Raw genomic sequence first — 16,821 nt, 5'->3', positions numbered from 1 at the left:
GCCCTTAAGATAAGTTCTAGAAGTTGCATTACGGGTTAAAAGTTATGCAGTTATCTAAGGATTTTGATGGCTGTCCATAGTTTCGTCTTTAAATGGGAAGAAAAACAGATTAAAATCATAAAGATAAAAATCATTCAACAGCCTTAAATTAATAACTTTCATAAAGATCTGAAATGCTAAATGAAAACACACATAGAAGTATTTCAACTAGGACCTTCTTGTTAAACCATTCACACACACATACATAAGGTTAATGGGTTTAAGTGAGAGGCGTTAAATTTACAAATCAACAAATAAGATGATTTCCTAAATAACAGGCAATGACATTCCAATATTATCTTCTGTTCGATTAATACTTCTTAGGAACTAAAAAAAATAATGTCAACTCTATTGAGATATCATCTTTATTATTTAATACATATTGTTATGTAAATTATTTATATTTTTAATTTTTTGAATTGTTGGTTTCTTGACTTTTCTTCTACTATATTATGAGCTCACTGAAGCCAAAAATTATATTCTCTATATCTCTATAACACTAGTAATCGAGTCCTAGCATATGGTAGACATTCAATAAATGCTTGCTTTATATACATGATCAACAAAATTAATTTGACTTTTTTATAAAATAAATCAGTTTCAGGATTTGTAACTACGTTGGCAGAAACATTATGTTTAAAATGCATATTGGGATTTTCTTATGTTTAATTTTTTCATATACATTTTTATATTAAAATTTCCAGTAATATACAAAGTAATACTGATTGAAATAAACCAGTATCTATATATAATTCTGATAAGGTTTTAAAAGTGTACACTGAATTTACAACCTGTCAAATAGAAGACATTTTCAGTGAAGAATAACTTAGGATGATTTCTGAATTATTAAAAGATGGTTTAGTACCATATTTCAAATTATTTAAGCAAAAAATTAAGACTATGCCATGAAATTAATTTACAAATCATAAGTGCACTTTAAAAACAAGATCAGCTTTTGTTATGCAAGTAAAGATGTTGCTTTTCTTAAACTTGACTTGAAGAGTGGTGCTTTGCTTAAAAAATACTATAATAATCTTTGACACTTACATGTGTAAACTGTTTTTAATCTGTTTTCATTGTTTTCTATGTGAATGAAAATTTTTTAACTAGGCCTAGTTCTTGATAATACAATCCTAACCTCTGTTACTTCTGACTTATAGGGTATCTTTGTTACTAGGGTTCAGCCTGATGGACCAGCATCCAACCTGCTGCAGCCTGGTGATAAGATCCTTCAGGTAAGAGAGATAAAAAACAGTGCTTTCAAATGCCACGCTAAAACAGATATGTAACCATGCTATTGAGTGACTTGAATTAAATGATTGGCAATAAGCCTTTTTCACATTTCTTATTTGCCTTTATTTTGGGGGCGAGGTTAAAAGGCAAGTCAGAAACAAATTCAATCTGATATAATCCTAGATATTCCAGTATTTGGCACATGGTAGATGTTCTGCATATTTTTGTTTATATGAATAATGGTAATTGGTAATATAAGAAGAATTGAAACATACAAGAATCTATGCATAGCTATCAGGTATAAGTAAGAGTAATGGAGTACTGAAATAGGGTATCTGTGTGACTTTAGATGAGGAAGAAGGGACTGGTCCCTATTTAATTTCTCAACAGTAAGCTATACTTTTTGACTACTGTGAAATGCATGGTTATATCTCCCTACTCCCCCATCTCAGATACTTGAACAAAAGTTTAACTATATATAAGGTGACTTATTAAAATGTACTTTCTGATGGAAAGGCCTTTTCCCTAACTTAAAGCTCTGTGTAACAGAAAAGGGTCATTCCAGTACACAGTTAAGTAAATGCTTGGTATAACCATTTTGCTTTCTTTGTTCTCTCTGAATCCACTTTTGCTTAATCATTTCCTACATCTCAGAGAAAGGCCCTTAAGTATCAACGATTTGTTTAAGATTCAGTATTTTGACTTATGACCCTGAAATTCCCCATTATATAGCTAGCTGGAACTATCTGACATTACAGATATTTAACCATTTGGAGCAATTATGAAATGGTTCCACATAATATATTGAAGATATAAGGACACTGGGAAGAGAGGACATGTGGGAAAGGAACCTTCTAGTTAGACTAGCTCTGCAAACAGTTACAACAATGCAAGAACCCCACACAACTCAGCTCTGAGGAGATTGTCTATCTTTTATTTACTGAACACTTTCAAAAAGTTCTAGAGAAGTAGAAACCCTCTATAACCGTATATACATATATTTATATATATTATATGTATATATAGCCTTAATATTTTATTCTCAGAAATATTTTAAACTAGCAAGCTCATGAAAACTCAAGTTTTCAAAAATGACAATTCTCTGAAGACTATGGGTTGCTCAAACCTGTGGCAATGTCACAGTAGAAATAGCATCCAACAGATTGGAGTCCATTCCGTGCAAGCAGAAGACCAAGACAGCAGTTGATCTTTAGAGTTAAAATCTTGAGATAAAAAAGACCCATAAAATAATCTAAATTTATTTTTACCATTTTGTCATGGAAGTTCTATGTGTTTTTTATCTCCTAATTAGCCCTTTGATCTTAAGCATTTTATATCATGTCTATGGGACTCACAATTATTATGTGTAAAATGAACTGTGGTTTATATTATATCTGAGGTCCCCTCAGCTTAAAAATTCAACTGTTCAATAATTTTATAAATTTCCATGAAAAACAGTCAAGAATAAACTCACAGTGTAATTCCCTAACACTTGGTAAATGCTGCTGTTTAGCAAAGGAAATGCCTAATTTTTTCCTCTACTCAATTTCAAAAAAATTATTTTGAATCTCTGAGTCTGAAAAACAATGCAGCCAGTTAATCTCAGATCTCTGATCTATTTGAATGCTGTGCCGGTTAGAGAAGCCTTCCATAGCTTGAGACAAGGTTGGGCGTGGCCTTCATCCATGACAGGGGTAGCAAAAGAAAGACTTTTCTCTCTGGATTCAGAAGAGTGTGTGTGTGTGTGTGTGTGTGTGTGTGTGTATAATATAATATGTTTATGTTATATGTTAAAATGTTATGTATTCATATAGCTATAGACAGGTAATAGATGGTAGATAGATGATGATAGATAGATAGATAGATGATAGATAGATAATCAGTATGGATGAATATAGATATCCTGCAGAAGGGAAATGAGAATTCAGTTAGTGTCTAGTTACAGGGCTAGAATACTCTTTTCCGACTGTGGTTCTAGAAGGATTATATGTGAGGACATGAGGGTTGAGTATTTCTAGTCCCTCAGAGGTATACAACAACAGCAAAGTGCACCGAGGAATCAATTCCTAATGCAAGAAATAGGAAGGAATTATAAACCCAATCTGTTAAAAGCCACGAGTCTGCAGAAGAGCTGCAACCTAGGTAGGCTCTTCGCTCCACAAATGACTATGAAAGATGTAACGTTTTATTTTTGCTCTAGAACTCATTTGTATCTAGTACAATAAAATCAAAGTCCATTTTCAGCAAAAGAAAAATGCACATAGACTGTAATCAAATAAATTGCTATATTTACAGTTTCACTCATATGAGTTAAAAAGCACAAGTGGCCAATTACACTTTCTGAAAGAGATAAGAACGGCTAATTCTAAACTGAAATCATTGCCAGCATCAGATGCTAAGAGGGCAAATTATATTTTTGTCTATAACACTATCGGCTCTTCATTTAAAGAACACTGGAAAAAATGAGTTATCTCTCATTTAGAAGATCCTTAAAATATGTCCTCACCGGAGCAAATTTGTTTACAAGCCTTGATGACAATGTAACAGCCTAGAAAATCAAGGTAAAAGGAACAAAGAAATAAACAACAACAACAAAAACAACATATGAGCCCCCTAAGTGATGGCAGTTAACAGCAAATAGCAAAAGAGACACTAAATAGCAAAAAAGATACACATTTCCCAAATCTCCCCCAAGCCCCAAATTTATTATAGAAGAGCTTTCTCTTTCTTTGTCTGTAACACTTTTTACCCACTACTTTCTTCTTACTCTGTTATGGAATCATGAACATGTTATTGGAATTACATAAAAAGGTGTGCATTAAGAGATAATCTTAGTTAAAACATATTCACATGATGTTTCTGTCATTTTACTGTTCATTTTCCCAGAATAAATACACTATAATTAATGAACATATTCAAATGACCTACTGTGTTTAGTGAATCATGTTGCTTTAAAGACCCTGTGGAAAAGGAGCCAACCGCCAGGCTGGGAGAACTGATCCCTCCCAGCCTCACCCTCCTCCATAAAATCAAATCTAACAGGAGAGAGAGAGAACAAGTGTAAGCACGTGCATCATAAAAAAATGTTATTAGATTGAACCATGTGAATTTGCCAATATTTGACTGTTTTTGAAGTGGTAATTTCGTTGGTTTAACATCATAGTTTCTTTTTTCTAATGTTCTTTCCCGTTAAAAAATTCAATCTAATTTATTATACATTTTAAATTCAAAATATATTAAAATATAGAAAATCTATTAATTATAGTTACTCTGTTGAAAAGATGAATAGACTGAAAAAAAAGAATATATCGTACTTGATAGTTAACATGGTTCACAGTTATAGCCTAACACTCATCTGTATAAGTATACTATACATTATATTATGTATTATATTTATAAGCATAATATTCTATAATATCACTGTAGTCAAACCCTATCCTCTTCATTTACCTGCCCACCCCATTCCCCAGACAGGAGCCTAACTTTGGCAGGAGAAGAGAAAATAAATGATTTATAGATACTTGTTAATGACATCCAGGTTTTACCAGTTATCAAAACAGAGTTTTCTCATGTAAGGTATACTAATATGAAACCTAATTGAAGATTATTTCATGGTCTCTTCTACTGTACCATAATTTTAAGTGTTTTCCAAAATATATTCCTGGTCGATGACCATATCTCTAAGATACCAAATTGAATAATCAAAAGATTTGATAATTCAAACAAATCAGATATTTCCCCTTTTTTTCTAGTCTTAAAAAACCTTGGTTCTTCAACTCATATAGACAAATCAAGAACCCACTCTGAATGAATAAGTCTATGAAATTTTAGCCAGCTTTTGGTAGGTTGTTTGGCTCAGAGTACCTTATCAAGAGAGCTTAGTCTTGATGGAGCAGGAGGTACTCCAGGCTTACCAGAGAGGAGAAAGAAAGGTGAGTAGTAGGAGGACTAGCTGTGGGCTAGCCTGACAGCAGTGCTCAGGAGCAGAGGGCAGAAACTCCTGTCAGAATGAGTGAGCGTGGAGTTCAAAGAGAGAATACTGGAGAGGGAAATCACAGGCATAAAAAAAGAAAACCCTAGGATTTTAAGGTTTTGCCCTGAGTTGGAGAACTGAAACCTGCAGGGGGCTTGGCATGGGGATGAAGGTGGTGGGGGGAGGTACTAAGATACAGCTTTCAAGGCTCAGAATGTGAGAAGAAAGTTTAGATTTCCCCAAAGTCTATATGAAATATCTGCAGATGCCTGAATCACTTTATACAGATAGATAGCACTGTATCTGTATTTGACCACCAGATCAAGCCTTCCTTGTCTGAATGGAAGTTTTATGCTTCTTTGAATGACCAGGAGGTGTGGTTAGCTGCTAACAGTATTATCTTACTTAGCTAAAGCTTATTTGTTCAACAACCACAAAGCAAAGTGCTTCTGAGAAGCCATAATTAATGTCACAAAGTCCATGCACTAAATTTCATGCCTTTTACTCTTAAGATTTTATTTCATACTTGGAATCTTTTACCTAGCTTTCCAGACCACCAAGAGGAAAGCCTCCGATCCAGGCACACTGCCAGAAGCAAGGAGTCAGAGCTGACAGTTTCATTGTCCAAGAAGAGAGAGAAACTTCCTTTAAAAGATAGAAACAAAATTCAAAGAGTACAGTAGTCATTCAGTATAGACTATAGTGTTTCCCAATGTCATCCCTTATGATACCTTTTTGGAAAGGAATTCCTTAGTCGAAGTTTCGGAGCCACCTCAGATTCTGTCCTTTGTTTCAGGATTTCACAATGTATTAAGCATTTCAGAACCTGAGAAATCTTACAAACTTATATGTCCCAACATATTTAATCATACAGCCTTCTTTACTAACAAGATCAATTACCTCCACAGAACACACTTTGGGAAATGTTTCTTACAGAAGCATCTAAATGGGCCCACAGCTTTATCCCACAGTGTTCATGTTCATAATTATCATCATGAGTCATTTGGAATGTGTTAGAGTCCTATTCATATCTCTGAATTTTTAAAAATTTCTCCCAAAAAGGCTACAAAAAGTAGAGTGAGAAATTTTTGTTATGGTTACAATGAAGTATGGGACCCTTAAAATATAAACTTAAGCTATTTGGAAATTCCACTAAAGCATTTCCCAACAAGGTCAAATGAGTTAATGCTTTTTTTTAGTTGATCTTATTTGGTGGTTGAAAATCAAAAACATCAGAGAGGTTGGGGGAAAGGTGGGGGGAAGGGGTCAGTAATCACATAATTCTTAATGTTCAGAGAAATTACTGAAGAATAAGATTTTTTAATACAATTTGATTAGAAGACAACAAAAAATAATTTTTTTAAATGTGTATGGTTTTGTATGTCATATCTTATTCAATTTATGAAATTCAGTACAGTGAACTAATAAAAGATTGAGTAAATACATATTGCAAATCAAAACAGTAGTACTATACAGAATAAGGAAAACCAATAAAAACAAGTTAAGTTCATTAGACTGGCTCTAACTTCCATAATTTGGCTGAAATAAAAGTAACAAGCAGAGTCTCATTTATATCACACAAGTTATCTACTGTTGACAGAGGCTAAATGACTTATTTGAGCTTCTTCCAGTATACAATACTGATTTTACTGGAACAAATTTTACTGATAGCATCATATTCATCACATTTTCTCTTTATATGTTTGGAAAATATGTATTAAATGCCCACTGTGTAGGAAGTATTGTGCCAAGCAATGTGAACAATGTAATAAAGAATGGCTTTACATAACCTAGCCCAGGAAGTAGACATGCCCAAAATTACCTGAACAGAAAATGAAAGAGGAAGAGAGGAAAGAAGGTGACTTTCAACATTTGATAAAATCAGCTTCCAGTCTGTCTTCTTTTAAGAGCCAGTGCTCTAGTCAACAGAGACCAACATGGCTACACAAGCCTCCTGAAAATGAGAGATTGATTTTGCAGTTCTGTTCATTTTGCAGTTTCTATTTCTCTTAAAAGTAATAAAGTATAGCTTGTCAGGGAATTGCTTTGCAAACCAAGGTAGGGAATTCATTTTTTAGAGATGTTCATTCAACATACTTGGTAAGAAGAAAAGAGGCATCCTAAAGTCAGAGCAGATAAATAAGTAAACGTCTTCAGGATTACTACTTATTACCAGTTCCATGCCCAAATTTTTAAACAAATAATTGACAAAGTCTGTAGTTGAGTCTATTCTAGCTTGCCATGTCTTTTTTGAGCCAGAACTCATGAAACATTCAAGCTGCAATACGAGTGTGCACTTAAGATAGAAGAGAAATTCTTCTCTGTGTTTAATTCTATGAAGATTTTTTTAATACTGCAGTAAAAGCCATTAAGACTTCAAACTTTCTCACATTTAAAAAGCGCAATGTAAATTTTTCATGGGAACTCTCCAAGAATTTAAAATCTGTAGTTCAGATTTTTGATAGAAAGGAAAATTTTTCAAATGACTTGGCATAAAGTCAATGTAGTATTGACTATGCAGTATATTCAGCTCCAAATATATGCCAATATTTAATGAGAGTGCTCTATCAGATTAAAACTCTGAAATGAGAATGAATTCCAGGTAGCCAATGTGAAACATAATTATGATTATTTAAGATTCCCACTGTTCCTCATAATGTCTGACTGTCGGGAATCAAACACCATGAAGGCTTGCCCTTGTAGCTCTAATATGGTTGCTGTATTTTTTAGTTTTCCCTCATTTCAAGAGCTATGGGCTTTCAAAGATGTTAATGTACTAAGGTATATCTAATGTACAAAATACATGTGTACTGGCCCTTTAAATGTTTGCCCTTGAGGGTGAGTTTCAATCAACCAAAAATCACACACCTAAGTCCCTAATCCCATTTCTTTTTTGGATTCTAAAAGAGTCATGCTGTCCTTCTTACTGGATAATACCACCAACCTTGTGGCCAAGCCTTCGTAGCAATTCGTTTTTAAATTTAGAACTTTGAATAATAAGGGTACAAGAAAATTCCTGGGGCAATTATAGCATCCTCTGTAGAACTTCTGTAGTATAAACATCCATAATTAACCCATTTAACGAAACATTTACCAGAAGGAAATTAAAGATAAATCTCGGAAGGAACAAGAGGATGAAATCCAGAAATCAAGGAGGCTTTACCATAAATTGATGAGCCATAACTGCAAAGCTCTACTTTTTGTTGTAGTTGTAAACACAATTTCATTAGCCCTCCATCTTTCCATGTCTAAATCATGCAAAGGGACAATTAGAAAACATTTTATGGCACCAATGTCAAGTGGAATTTTAAAAAGGCAGGATATCTTCCAGAAACAATATCAAGATTATACAGTAAAATGTTCCTTTATACTTTCAAATCAGCTAAAGCCAGAAACCCATTAATTATATATTCTTGAAGCATAAAATTTTCAGAATGTCTTTTCTTTCCTGAATTTTTTTCTTATTAACTTCATTTTAACTTAAGCCATTTCATTTATTTCTCATTTTTCATTAAATTGCTATTTCCTCTAAAGTGCACACATTTATTATAATAGACTGTGTTTATTTAAAACATATATGTGACCAACTGTGACAATGTATTTTATGTATTTAAAATTTCATTCTTCAAATCATATTTTGTACTTATAATATGGGTATATTCAAAATATCAAATGCACAAATGTAGATTATATGCATTTACTTTTCTTTTTTTTTAAATTTTTTAAAGATTTTATTTATTGGAGAGAGAAAGTGAGCACACAAGCAGGGGCAAAGGGAGAGGGAGAAGCAGACTCCCCACTTAGCATGGAGTCCGACATGGGGCTGGATCCCAGGACAATGAGATCATGACCTTAGCCAAAGGCAAATGCTTAACCGACGGAGCCACCCAGGCATCCCTGCATTTACTTTTCAAAGCATCATTGGATTTATACCCTGCAATCAATCAGTATTGCCTAGTAGTGGCCTTTACTTCCTCAGCTCTTCTATTCACACACATAAGACAACCACAAAACATTACTAACTGAAATATTACTATTCTCATATGCATTTTAATTGGAAAAGCCCTACACAAGCGTAGTAACATAATTTTCTGATTTCCTGTCTGAAGTGTCCAAGATGTTAGCCAGATAGCCAAATTCATTTTAACAATATAAATTCCCTTTGCTCTTGAGTCCTAACAGTGGAAGGAGAAGGTTCTCTCAACCTGAGATTCTATCTCCTTTCATTCAAACACCTCTCCCAATCCCTCTGTCGTTGTTTCCTCCTGGCATCAGGCCTAAACCAATGTTCCATGTCAAGAAATGGCTCAATTCATATTAAAAATTGAATTCATTTAATGAACCTAAAACGTTCATTAACAACCTCACAACATCCAATGAAACAAATTGTGCCAAGTTACTGAGTTGACTACTCTAACATAAATTCCCACCTAGTCACTAGTTCTGTGAGCCTGGATATCTCATGTACTGTCTCCAATTTTCACATTTTCATCTTTAAAAAAAAAAAAATAGAGTTAACTAAACAAGAAAAAGAAAGTCCCTTCCTCTGACATTTTGTCCTTCTATTCTTGTGACTTAAGGAAAATTCAAGAAAGTAATAGTGAAGTAATATTAATAGTAGGAGGTAACATTTGATTGGTTTATAGTGTGCCAGGCCTAAGCACTTGACATACATGAACCCATTTAATCTTTAATAAACTTTCTAAGATAATGTGCTTTCTGATCTTTCAGAGTTCTCCTGGTATTTTGAAGTCATTACCAGGCAGTCCCTAGTTGTGGCATTTTATTTTATTTTATTTTTTTAAAGATTTTATTTATTTGAGAGAGAGAGAGAATGAGAGAGAGAGAGAGAGAGAGAGCACATGAGATGGGGAGGGTCAGAGGGAAAAGCAGACTCCCCGCCGAGCAGGGAGCCCGATGCGGGACTCGATCCAGGGACTCGTTCCAGGGACTCCAGGATCATGACCTAAGCCGAAGCCTGAGCCACCCAGGCGCCCCAGTTGTGGCATTTTAAATAGGCCTCTTGAGGTTTCCCAAAGCTCTGGTTTTCAGATCCAAAATATTTCTGGGGACTAAAATTACAGGTAGAGTCCTAGTGTTTATGTGACTCAGTGATCTAAGTTATCAACCTGCTTTATTTCCTTCTGGGCTATCAGCTATACAGTTTCCAACTGTATAACTCCTCATTTGTCACCTACAAAGCATGAAAACTAAAAGCTGATGGTTTAAAGCGATATTAAAAGCTGATTTATACGAGGGATCTTTCTAGCCTTGAATCCGAGCCCGGATGGTGGTTCGGAACATCTCGAAGCCTGTTATTGGAAACAGACCCAGATACAAGGCCAGACTTCAGCTAGCTATGCCTTTTCCCTGCTTTTTTTTCCTCTCTTGCAGAAAGCTAGGGTTCATTGGGGCCACTGGAAAAGATTTGATTCTCTTGGATTTCCTGCTACTTTTGTGAGCACAGTACCTTGATCCCCTTCCCGACGACTCTTGCCGGTTATCCCTCCGCCTGGATCTCCCAGGAGCCCCGCTGCCTGTTCTCTCCCCTCCGCGCATCGGTCCCATGAGAATCCCTGTTCTTCAGTTCGGGCCCTGAGTGTGAGCCAGCTTTCTGCCATCCTCCTGCAGGAAGGATTAGGCTGTGCTTCACCTTGCCCTCCCTTACTTCAGACAGATTTTCCTCGATGCCCAGGGCAACAGCAAACACTATCTTTCAGCTTTGTTCTACATGTCCCAAGCTGCAACCCCATCCTTCTCCCCTGGTTAGATTTCCCTTCTTTCACAATGCTCCCTTTTAAATTTATTTTCTGATAAATCTCTCAGCATTCCATGTGGTGAATACCAAACAGCAGTAAAACCTAACTTCCGTCGCTAATGCTGCCACCCTGACCTCCTTCCTGAACCCCAGTCTCTTGTTTCTCAACATCTCCCTTGCATGCATTGCCATGGCCTCAAATGCCATTGTCTTCCCAACTAAGCTTTTCCTTCCTTTCCGTTAGTGGTATCACAATCTGATTCTTGTCTGTTTCTTCTACCCTTGTTCAATTAAATGGCAAATTTATAAGTTCTACCCTAAAAGTTTTCTCCTTTTTTAATCCATTTCCTCTCAAGTTTCCTGGCACTGTCCTAGCAGATAGCCTGACTTAGTCTTTCCATTTTTGAGAGAGAAAGCTCACATATGCCTACAAGAACCCAATTAAGCCAGAGTTAACACTATAATAAGAATGAGAGGTTCAGCATTTCTGGAGATTCTACTTTAGGACTAAATGTTATTTCTACCAGTATTTTTGGAATGACTTAAGTTAATCCTGATAGGAATCTGAATGAGAATTAAGGTTTTGCAAGCACTGTAAAGAACAAATTATGTCAGGAGGTGATATAGCAATAATTTTAAGGGGAAAATGTTCATTATTTTATCATAATCACTGAAATGTCCGTTCAGATCAACGGAAGCAATTGGGGTCTTATTATTTTCAGTGAAGTATTGAGAGAAATAATAAGAGTGAATATTATGGTATGGGATTACTCAGCCCTGGATGTGTGGCCTTCATCAGGGATCTTGTCCTCTCTGAGGTGTATCTCTTTCACTTACAAAATAACAGGATTAGCCTAGATATGCTTGCTCTCACTCTTTCATCCTCTCACTCTCTTACTGCCTCTTTGATCTCTCCAGAAAATTTCTGTTTAAATATTTCACATATTGGGCTATCCCTCTTGGTTTTAAAAAACAAGAATTTATAAACTAACCCCACCTCCTATCAAGTGCCCCCCACATTAGCATATTTTTATGGTTGTTTCCTATGCTAAAGCCTAGGGTCTAAGTTCACTGTTATTTTTATTTTTAAATTCTCATAAAAATGATTACATACCTAGATCATCTTAAATCTCTTTTCCCTACATGGATTGTTGAAGAATTTTCTTGAAGTAGCCAACTGTTCCCATGTCTAGGGCTGGAGGAGACTCCAGGCTTGAGCGAGACAAGGATTGTGGCCCTTCTCTAATCATACTCTTTCCAGGTGTGAGTATGGGGGAAATCTCACCAGGTGTGGGTACGGGGGAAACTCTTGTTATTGACCTCGGAGAAAACAGCTTCCCTGAAAACTTTCCCTCTTCCCTTTCCCTCCCGCTGAGCTACCCTAGTACTTTATTTATCTCTTCTGATGTTAATTCAATTCAGCAATTGTTGAGTGCCTACTACAGGTAAGGCAGTCTCTACATTATTTATAATTATGTCCATAGCTAATTTCCCTTTCTGGATGGTCACCTTTTTGAGGGGAGCCTTCCCTGTCTCATCTCTTTCTTGCTCCTATCCCCAGTGCCAGGCACAATGCCTTGGGCACAGTTAATACATAACACACATTTTTGATTGAAAAAATGAAAGAAAAAAATGGTGGAAATGAACACCCTTTTTTGAAGACCTCTTGATTAAAGTATCATTCAAAATTAGCAGCTACGATTAATTGGCCATCTGGGTTCTGTGCCACTTATGCTCTTAAAATTGGTATTATTTTGAGACTAGCAGTTCCTAAAACCAGGAATGGTGAGGTCTAATGGTGGACAATACACCATTCATGACCTCCAAATCCTAGAGCATTCCTTTTCCCTGAAACACTAAGATACTGAAATTTCAAACAATTCCCTGAAAAATCTTGGTGGGTTGTGAGTTCATTGCAATTCTAGGTTTCGAGTCTTCTGATAGAGAAATCTGAGCACTCACAAAGTTATTATTAAGGACATTCAAGAACTCCATTATTAAAGTTAAATTTAGGAGCACCTGGTTGGCTCAGTCGGTAGAGCATGCAACTCTTGATCTCAGGGTTGTGAGTTCCAGCCCCATGCGGGCATCAAGCTTACTTAAAGTGAGTAAATAAATAAATACATAAAGTTAAATTTAATTCACAGTTCAGGTATATCTTTTGGTCAAATTGAAGACATTAGGTAGTTAGTATATTCCTCAAAAATACAGTGGAATAAGCATACATTTCACCGAAGTTTGCTATTTTCCTGATGTCAGATACAGATTGAGAATAAAAAGAAGAATGTACCATATGCTGTGTTCTCTATCCCACATCATCATCTGACCAGAAATAACATCACATGGAACCCATTTGTCTGGTTTTAACTACAACTTAAGCAAGAAATTTGGGCTGTGAAACAAACCCAAAGCTCTACCCAACTACTGTTTCCTGCCACTGAAACAGCCAATGCCAACTTTAATAAACAACTCCATTAATTGTTATTATATATATTAGAGGAGCTATGTATATATAGAGAGAGAGAGAGGAGAGAGGGTGGGAGAGAGAAGGAGATTCTTCAATTCAAAACAAATTTATACTTCTAGTTATATGGGTTTTCATGGATTCACATTTCTGTGTCCTAGTATTTTCCTCGTTAGATGTACTGTGGTTTAGGAAATGCGATATTTTAGGACCTTCTTTTGTTATCATATCATTAGCCAACCAATTAATGATAAAGTAAAGTGATAAAATATGTGTCAGATGACTTTCACCTAAGTTATAAAGAATATACAGTACTTCAATCTGCTGTTTTAAATTTTAAAAAGCCAAAGGCAGTGAAATATTGAGTGGTTAGTTGAAATATTAATCATATTTTAAGAAAGCATTAGAAAAGTAAAACAACAAAGGCAATGGGTTCCCAAAATTAGTATCAGTCAATTGAAAACTGAAAACGTCAACCAATTAACTGGCTCTATTATCTGTACTTTGCCAAGTAGTCAATTTGGCTGACTCTTCCAAATCAACTGAGTCCCAGATGTGAGGAAAATAGTTACATAATTGTTGGTCATTAAGTTTCCAAGAATTATTCCTACCAAGTCTCAGGAAGGTTGCATTTTATTTAGGCCTTAATGACAGTGAAGTTTTATGGGATCCACTTCTTTATATATTAATAGTAAAAGTCATTCCAATCAAGAGAATCTGTAATTTAATGTGCAAAAAAAGAGCACTCACAACAGAGAAGCGTGTGAAATGTCAAACAATAACCAGTTGAATCCCAAAATTGGAACCTTAGGCTAATTATGTTTAAAATGAATTTTGAATGCATAGACTGATGATTCTTAACTAGAAGATGGCAGACATTTTCACTAATGTCAGTGTGCTTTACCTCTGAGGGGTGGATCTCTTAGGTATATTGGATGCCATTGAGAACCACTGGTATAAATAATGAATATACTTGCATTTAGCAATGGGGGAAGTAAAAATGATCTCTTTAATATAAAAATGTAGGGGCGCCTGGGTGGCTCAGTCGGTTAAGCATCTGCCTTTGGCTCAGGTCATGATCCCAGGGTCCTGGGATCAAGTCCTGCATCAGGCTCCCTGCTCAGCGGGGAGCTTGCTTCTCCCTCTGCTCCTGCCCTTGCTCATGCTTTTTCTCTCTCCCTCTCTCTCTCTCTCTGTCTCCCAAATAAATAAATAAAATCTTCTGCATGGAGCACTGGGTGTTATGAACAAACAATGAATCATGGAACACTGCACCAAAAACTAATGATGTAATATATGGTGATTAACATAACAATAAAAAAATTAAAAAAAAAGAAAAAAAAGGTGTAAAAAAATAAAAAAATATATAAACTAAGAACTTTTCAGTGAGTCAAAATAAGATCTAATAAGACTATAAGTGTGCAATCATGTGTGTCATGAGTGAAATATTTGACCTTGATGATGGGATTATGCTATCAGTAATTATATAGCAAGAAGGTAATGGTCCTGTGGACACTTCCAAAACATCTCAACTAAGTACCTGCAAAAACAAAACAAATCAAAAGAACAACCACAGAACAACTACCATATTTCAAATGTATCTATCTGTTATTCACCAGGTTATCTCTATGATCAGCACAGTGGCTAGGACAGTCTTAGATAGGAAATACTAGATGCTTGTTAAATATTTGTTGAATTAATAAATTGAATCAAAGCTGGGTGAAATTAATCAGTTGTTTCCATAGTTAGAATTCTATTGTGAATTTTAAAAACTGATAGCTTTTGGTTGCTCAATATTCCCTTGAATCTTACAATTAGAAACAATGGTGAGGTGACAAACAATATCTTGCATTGATTGCCCTGTTTTATTTGTGTGTTTACAGGCAAATGGACATAGTTTTGTACATATGGAACATGAAAAAGCTGTATTACTACTGAAGAGTTTCCAGAACACAGTAGACCTAGTTATTCAACGTGAGCTTACTGTCTAAATATTTTTTATAAATAGTGAAGATACGTCTAGCCAGACCTAATGTTCAAAAATAAATTTATACATAGAAACAAATTTTGCCAATTGCTGGACCAATGGCAAACATTAGTGCCAAATGTATAATACGATGTGTTAGCACTGATCATCCTTAAAAATGTTAACTATATAAATATGATGTTCATGTGGTTATGTATCAGTTTTAATTGTCAGCCTCTGGCTGTGCATTGGTGCAGTTTTGTTTTTGTTTTTGTTTTTTTTTTTAAATCAAATAAGTTTCTTCTCGAAGTGGATTTCATATAATTTCGGAGCACGGAAGCACATACAAGCTCTTTACAAATTCTGCTCTCCATCAAAAACACTGCCTCAAAGTTGTATATGCCTTTATATAGAAAATACAAATATAAAGAATTGTAATTCCCATAAAATATTTCTAGCACAGGTATATGTTGGCATATATACAAAAAGAATATAGAGAAAAACAATATTTTCATAAACTAAACATCTCGGATTGAGAAAGAAACTATATCTTAAAATAAGACTTTACTATATTGAATCTTTTTCAATAAAAAATTACATGATAATGCCTTATGAAAGTAACTGTACATATGGTATAAAGTGTTTATATTTGGTTCCATATTCATTTGCTAAATTCTCATAACACAGAGTGAAATATTTCATAAATTAGCCATTTATCTCTGGGACCGGAATAAAAATAGGACAAACTAATTTGTTCAATGCCTTTAGCTAATTACAATACACACAGAGTTAAGAAACAGACAAAAGGTCATTATAGATAAATCTTTTTCACCACAAATTTAAGCAGTGAATGATGGGTGGCAGGAAAGATATTGCTTCATTTCTTTCAAGTTTATGTTGATTATAAACTGTAGCCCCTGTGATTTCTTTACTTGTAAATGTGGAATTTATTTGTGTGTTGCTTTATCCAATTTGCTACTTTTAAATAATTTAAAATGAGTTTTGGAGATTGATAAAATTTATCATTAAGAAAGACCGTTGTTAGAAAGCTATGGTGGATGATTAAAAAACTTTAGTATTCAAATATGAAACTTCAAATATAATTTCTCAGAGCTGTGGTCTACCTGTATTATTAATTTCAGTGCCTGTTTTGGGGGGCAAAAATAGAGAAAATACTTTTTTTCCAAAAATGTTTCAAAGTATAAAATTCTGGGTTCTGTCTTACTGAGAGAAAGACAAGCATAGTTAATAGAGAATTTGTTATTTTTACATTAGAATTGTTTTCCTCTATAAATGATCAAAATTCATTTTATAATCCTTTAAAAATACTTCTTTTATATATTAGTCATTAATTTGATTAGAATATTAATTTGAAATTCCAGAATAAT

General features: G+C 34.8%; 1 protein-coding gene across 3 annotated transcripts in view; it reads left to right on the top strand.

Annotated features, from left to right (window-relative positions):
* The window catches only part of LRRC7 (leucine rich repeat containing 7), a 317,511-nt gene extending 302,053 nt beyond the window's left edge, over window positions 1-15,458 (top strand). For all 3 annotated transcript variants that reach the window (XM_088022969.1, XM_028102462.2, XM_088022968.1), the window contains 2 exons: window positions 1,200-1,274; window positions 15,351-15,458. In XM_088022969.1, coding sequence (XP_087879095.1) covers window positions 1,200-1,274; window positions 15,351-15,458 — 183 coding nt within the window. The remainder of the gene's footprint in view (window positions 1-1,199; window positions 1,275-15,350) is intronic.
* Window positions 15,459-16,821: the final 1,363 nt, after the last annotated feature.

The sequence above is a fragment of the Eumetopias jubatus genome, unplaced genomic scaffold (genome assembly GCF_037043125.1).
Source record: "Eumetopias jubatus isolate StellerSeaLion01/CBP00866 unplaced genomic scaffold, mEumJub1_p1.0 scaffold_4, whole genome shotgun sequence".
Classification (NCBI taxonomy): domain Eukaryota; kingdom Metazoa; phylum Chordata; class Mammalia; order Carnivora; family Otariidae; genus Eumetopias; species Eumetopias jubatus.
The sequence above is the reverse complement of the archived record's forward strand: the minus strand, read 5'-3'. Positions and strand labels throughout refer to the sequence as shown.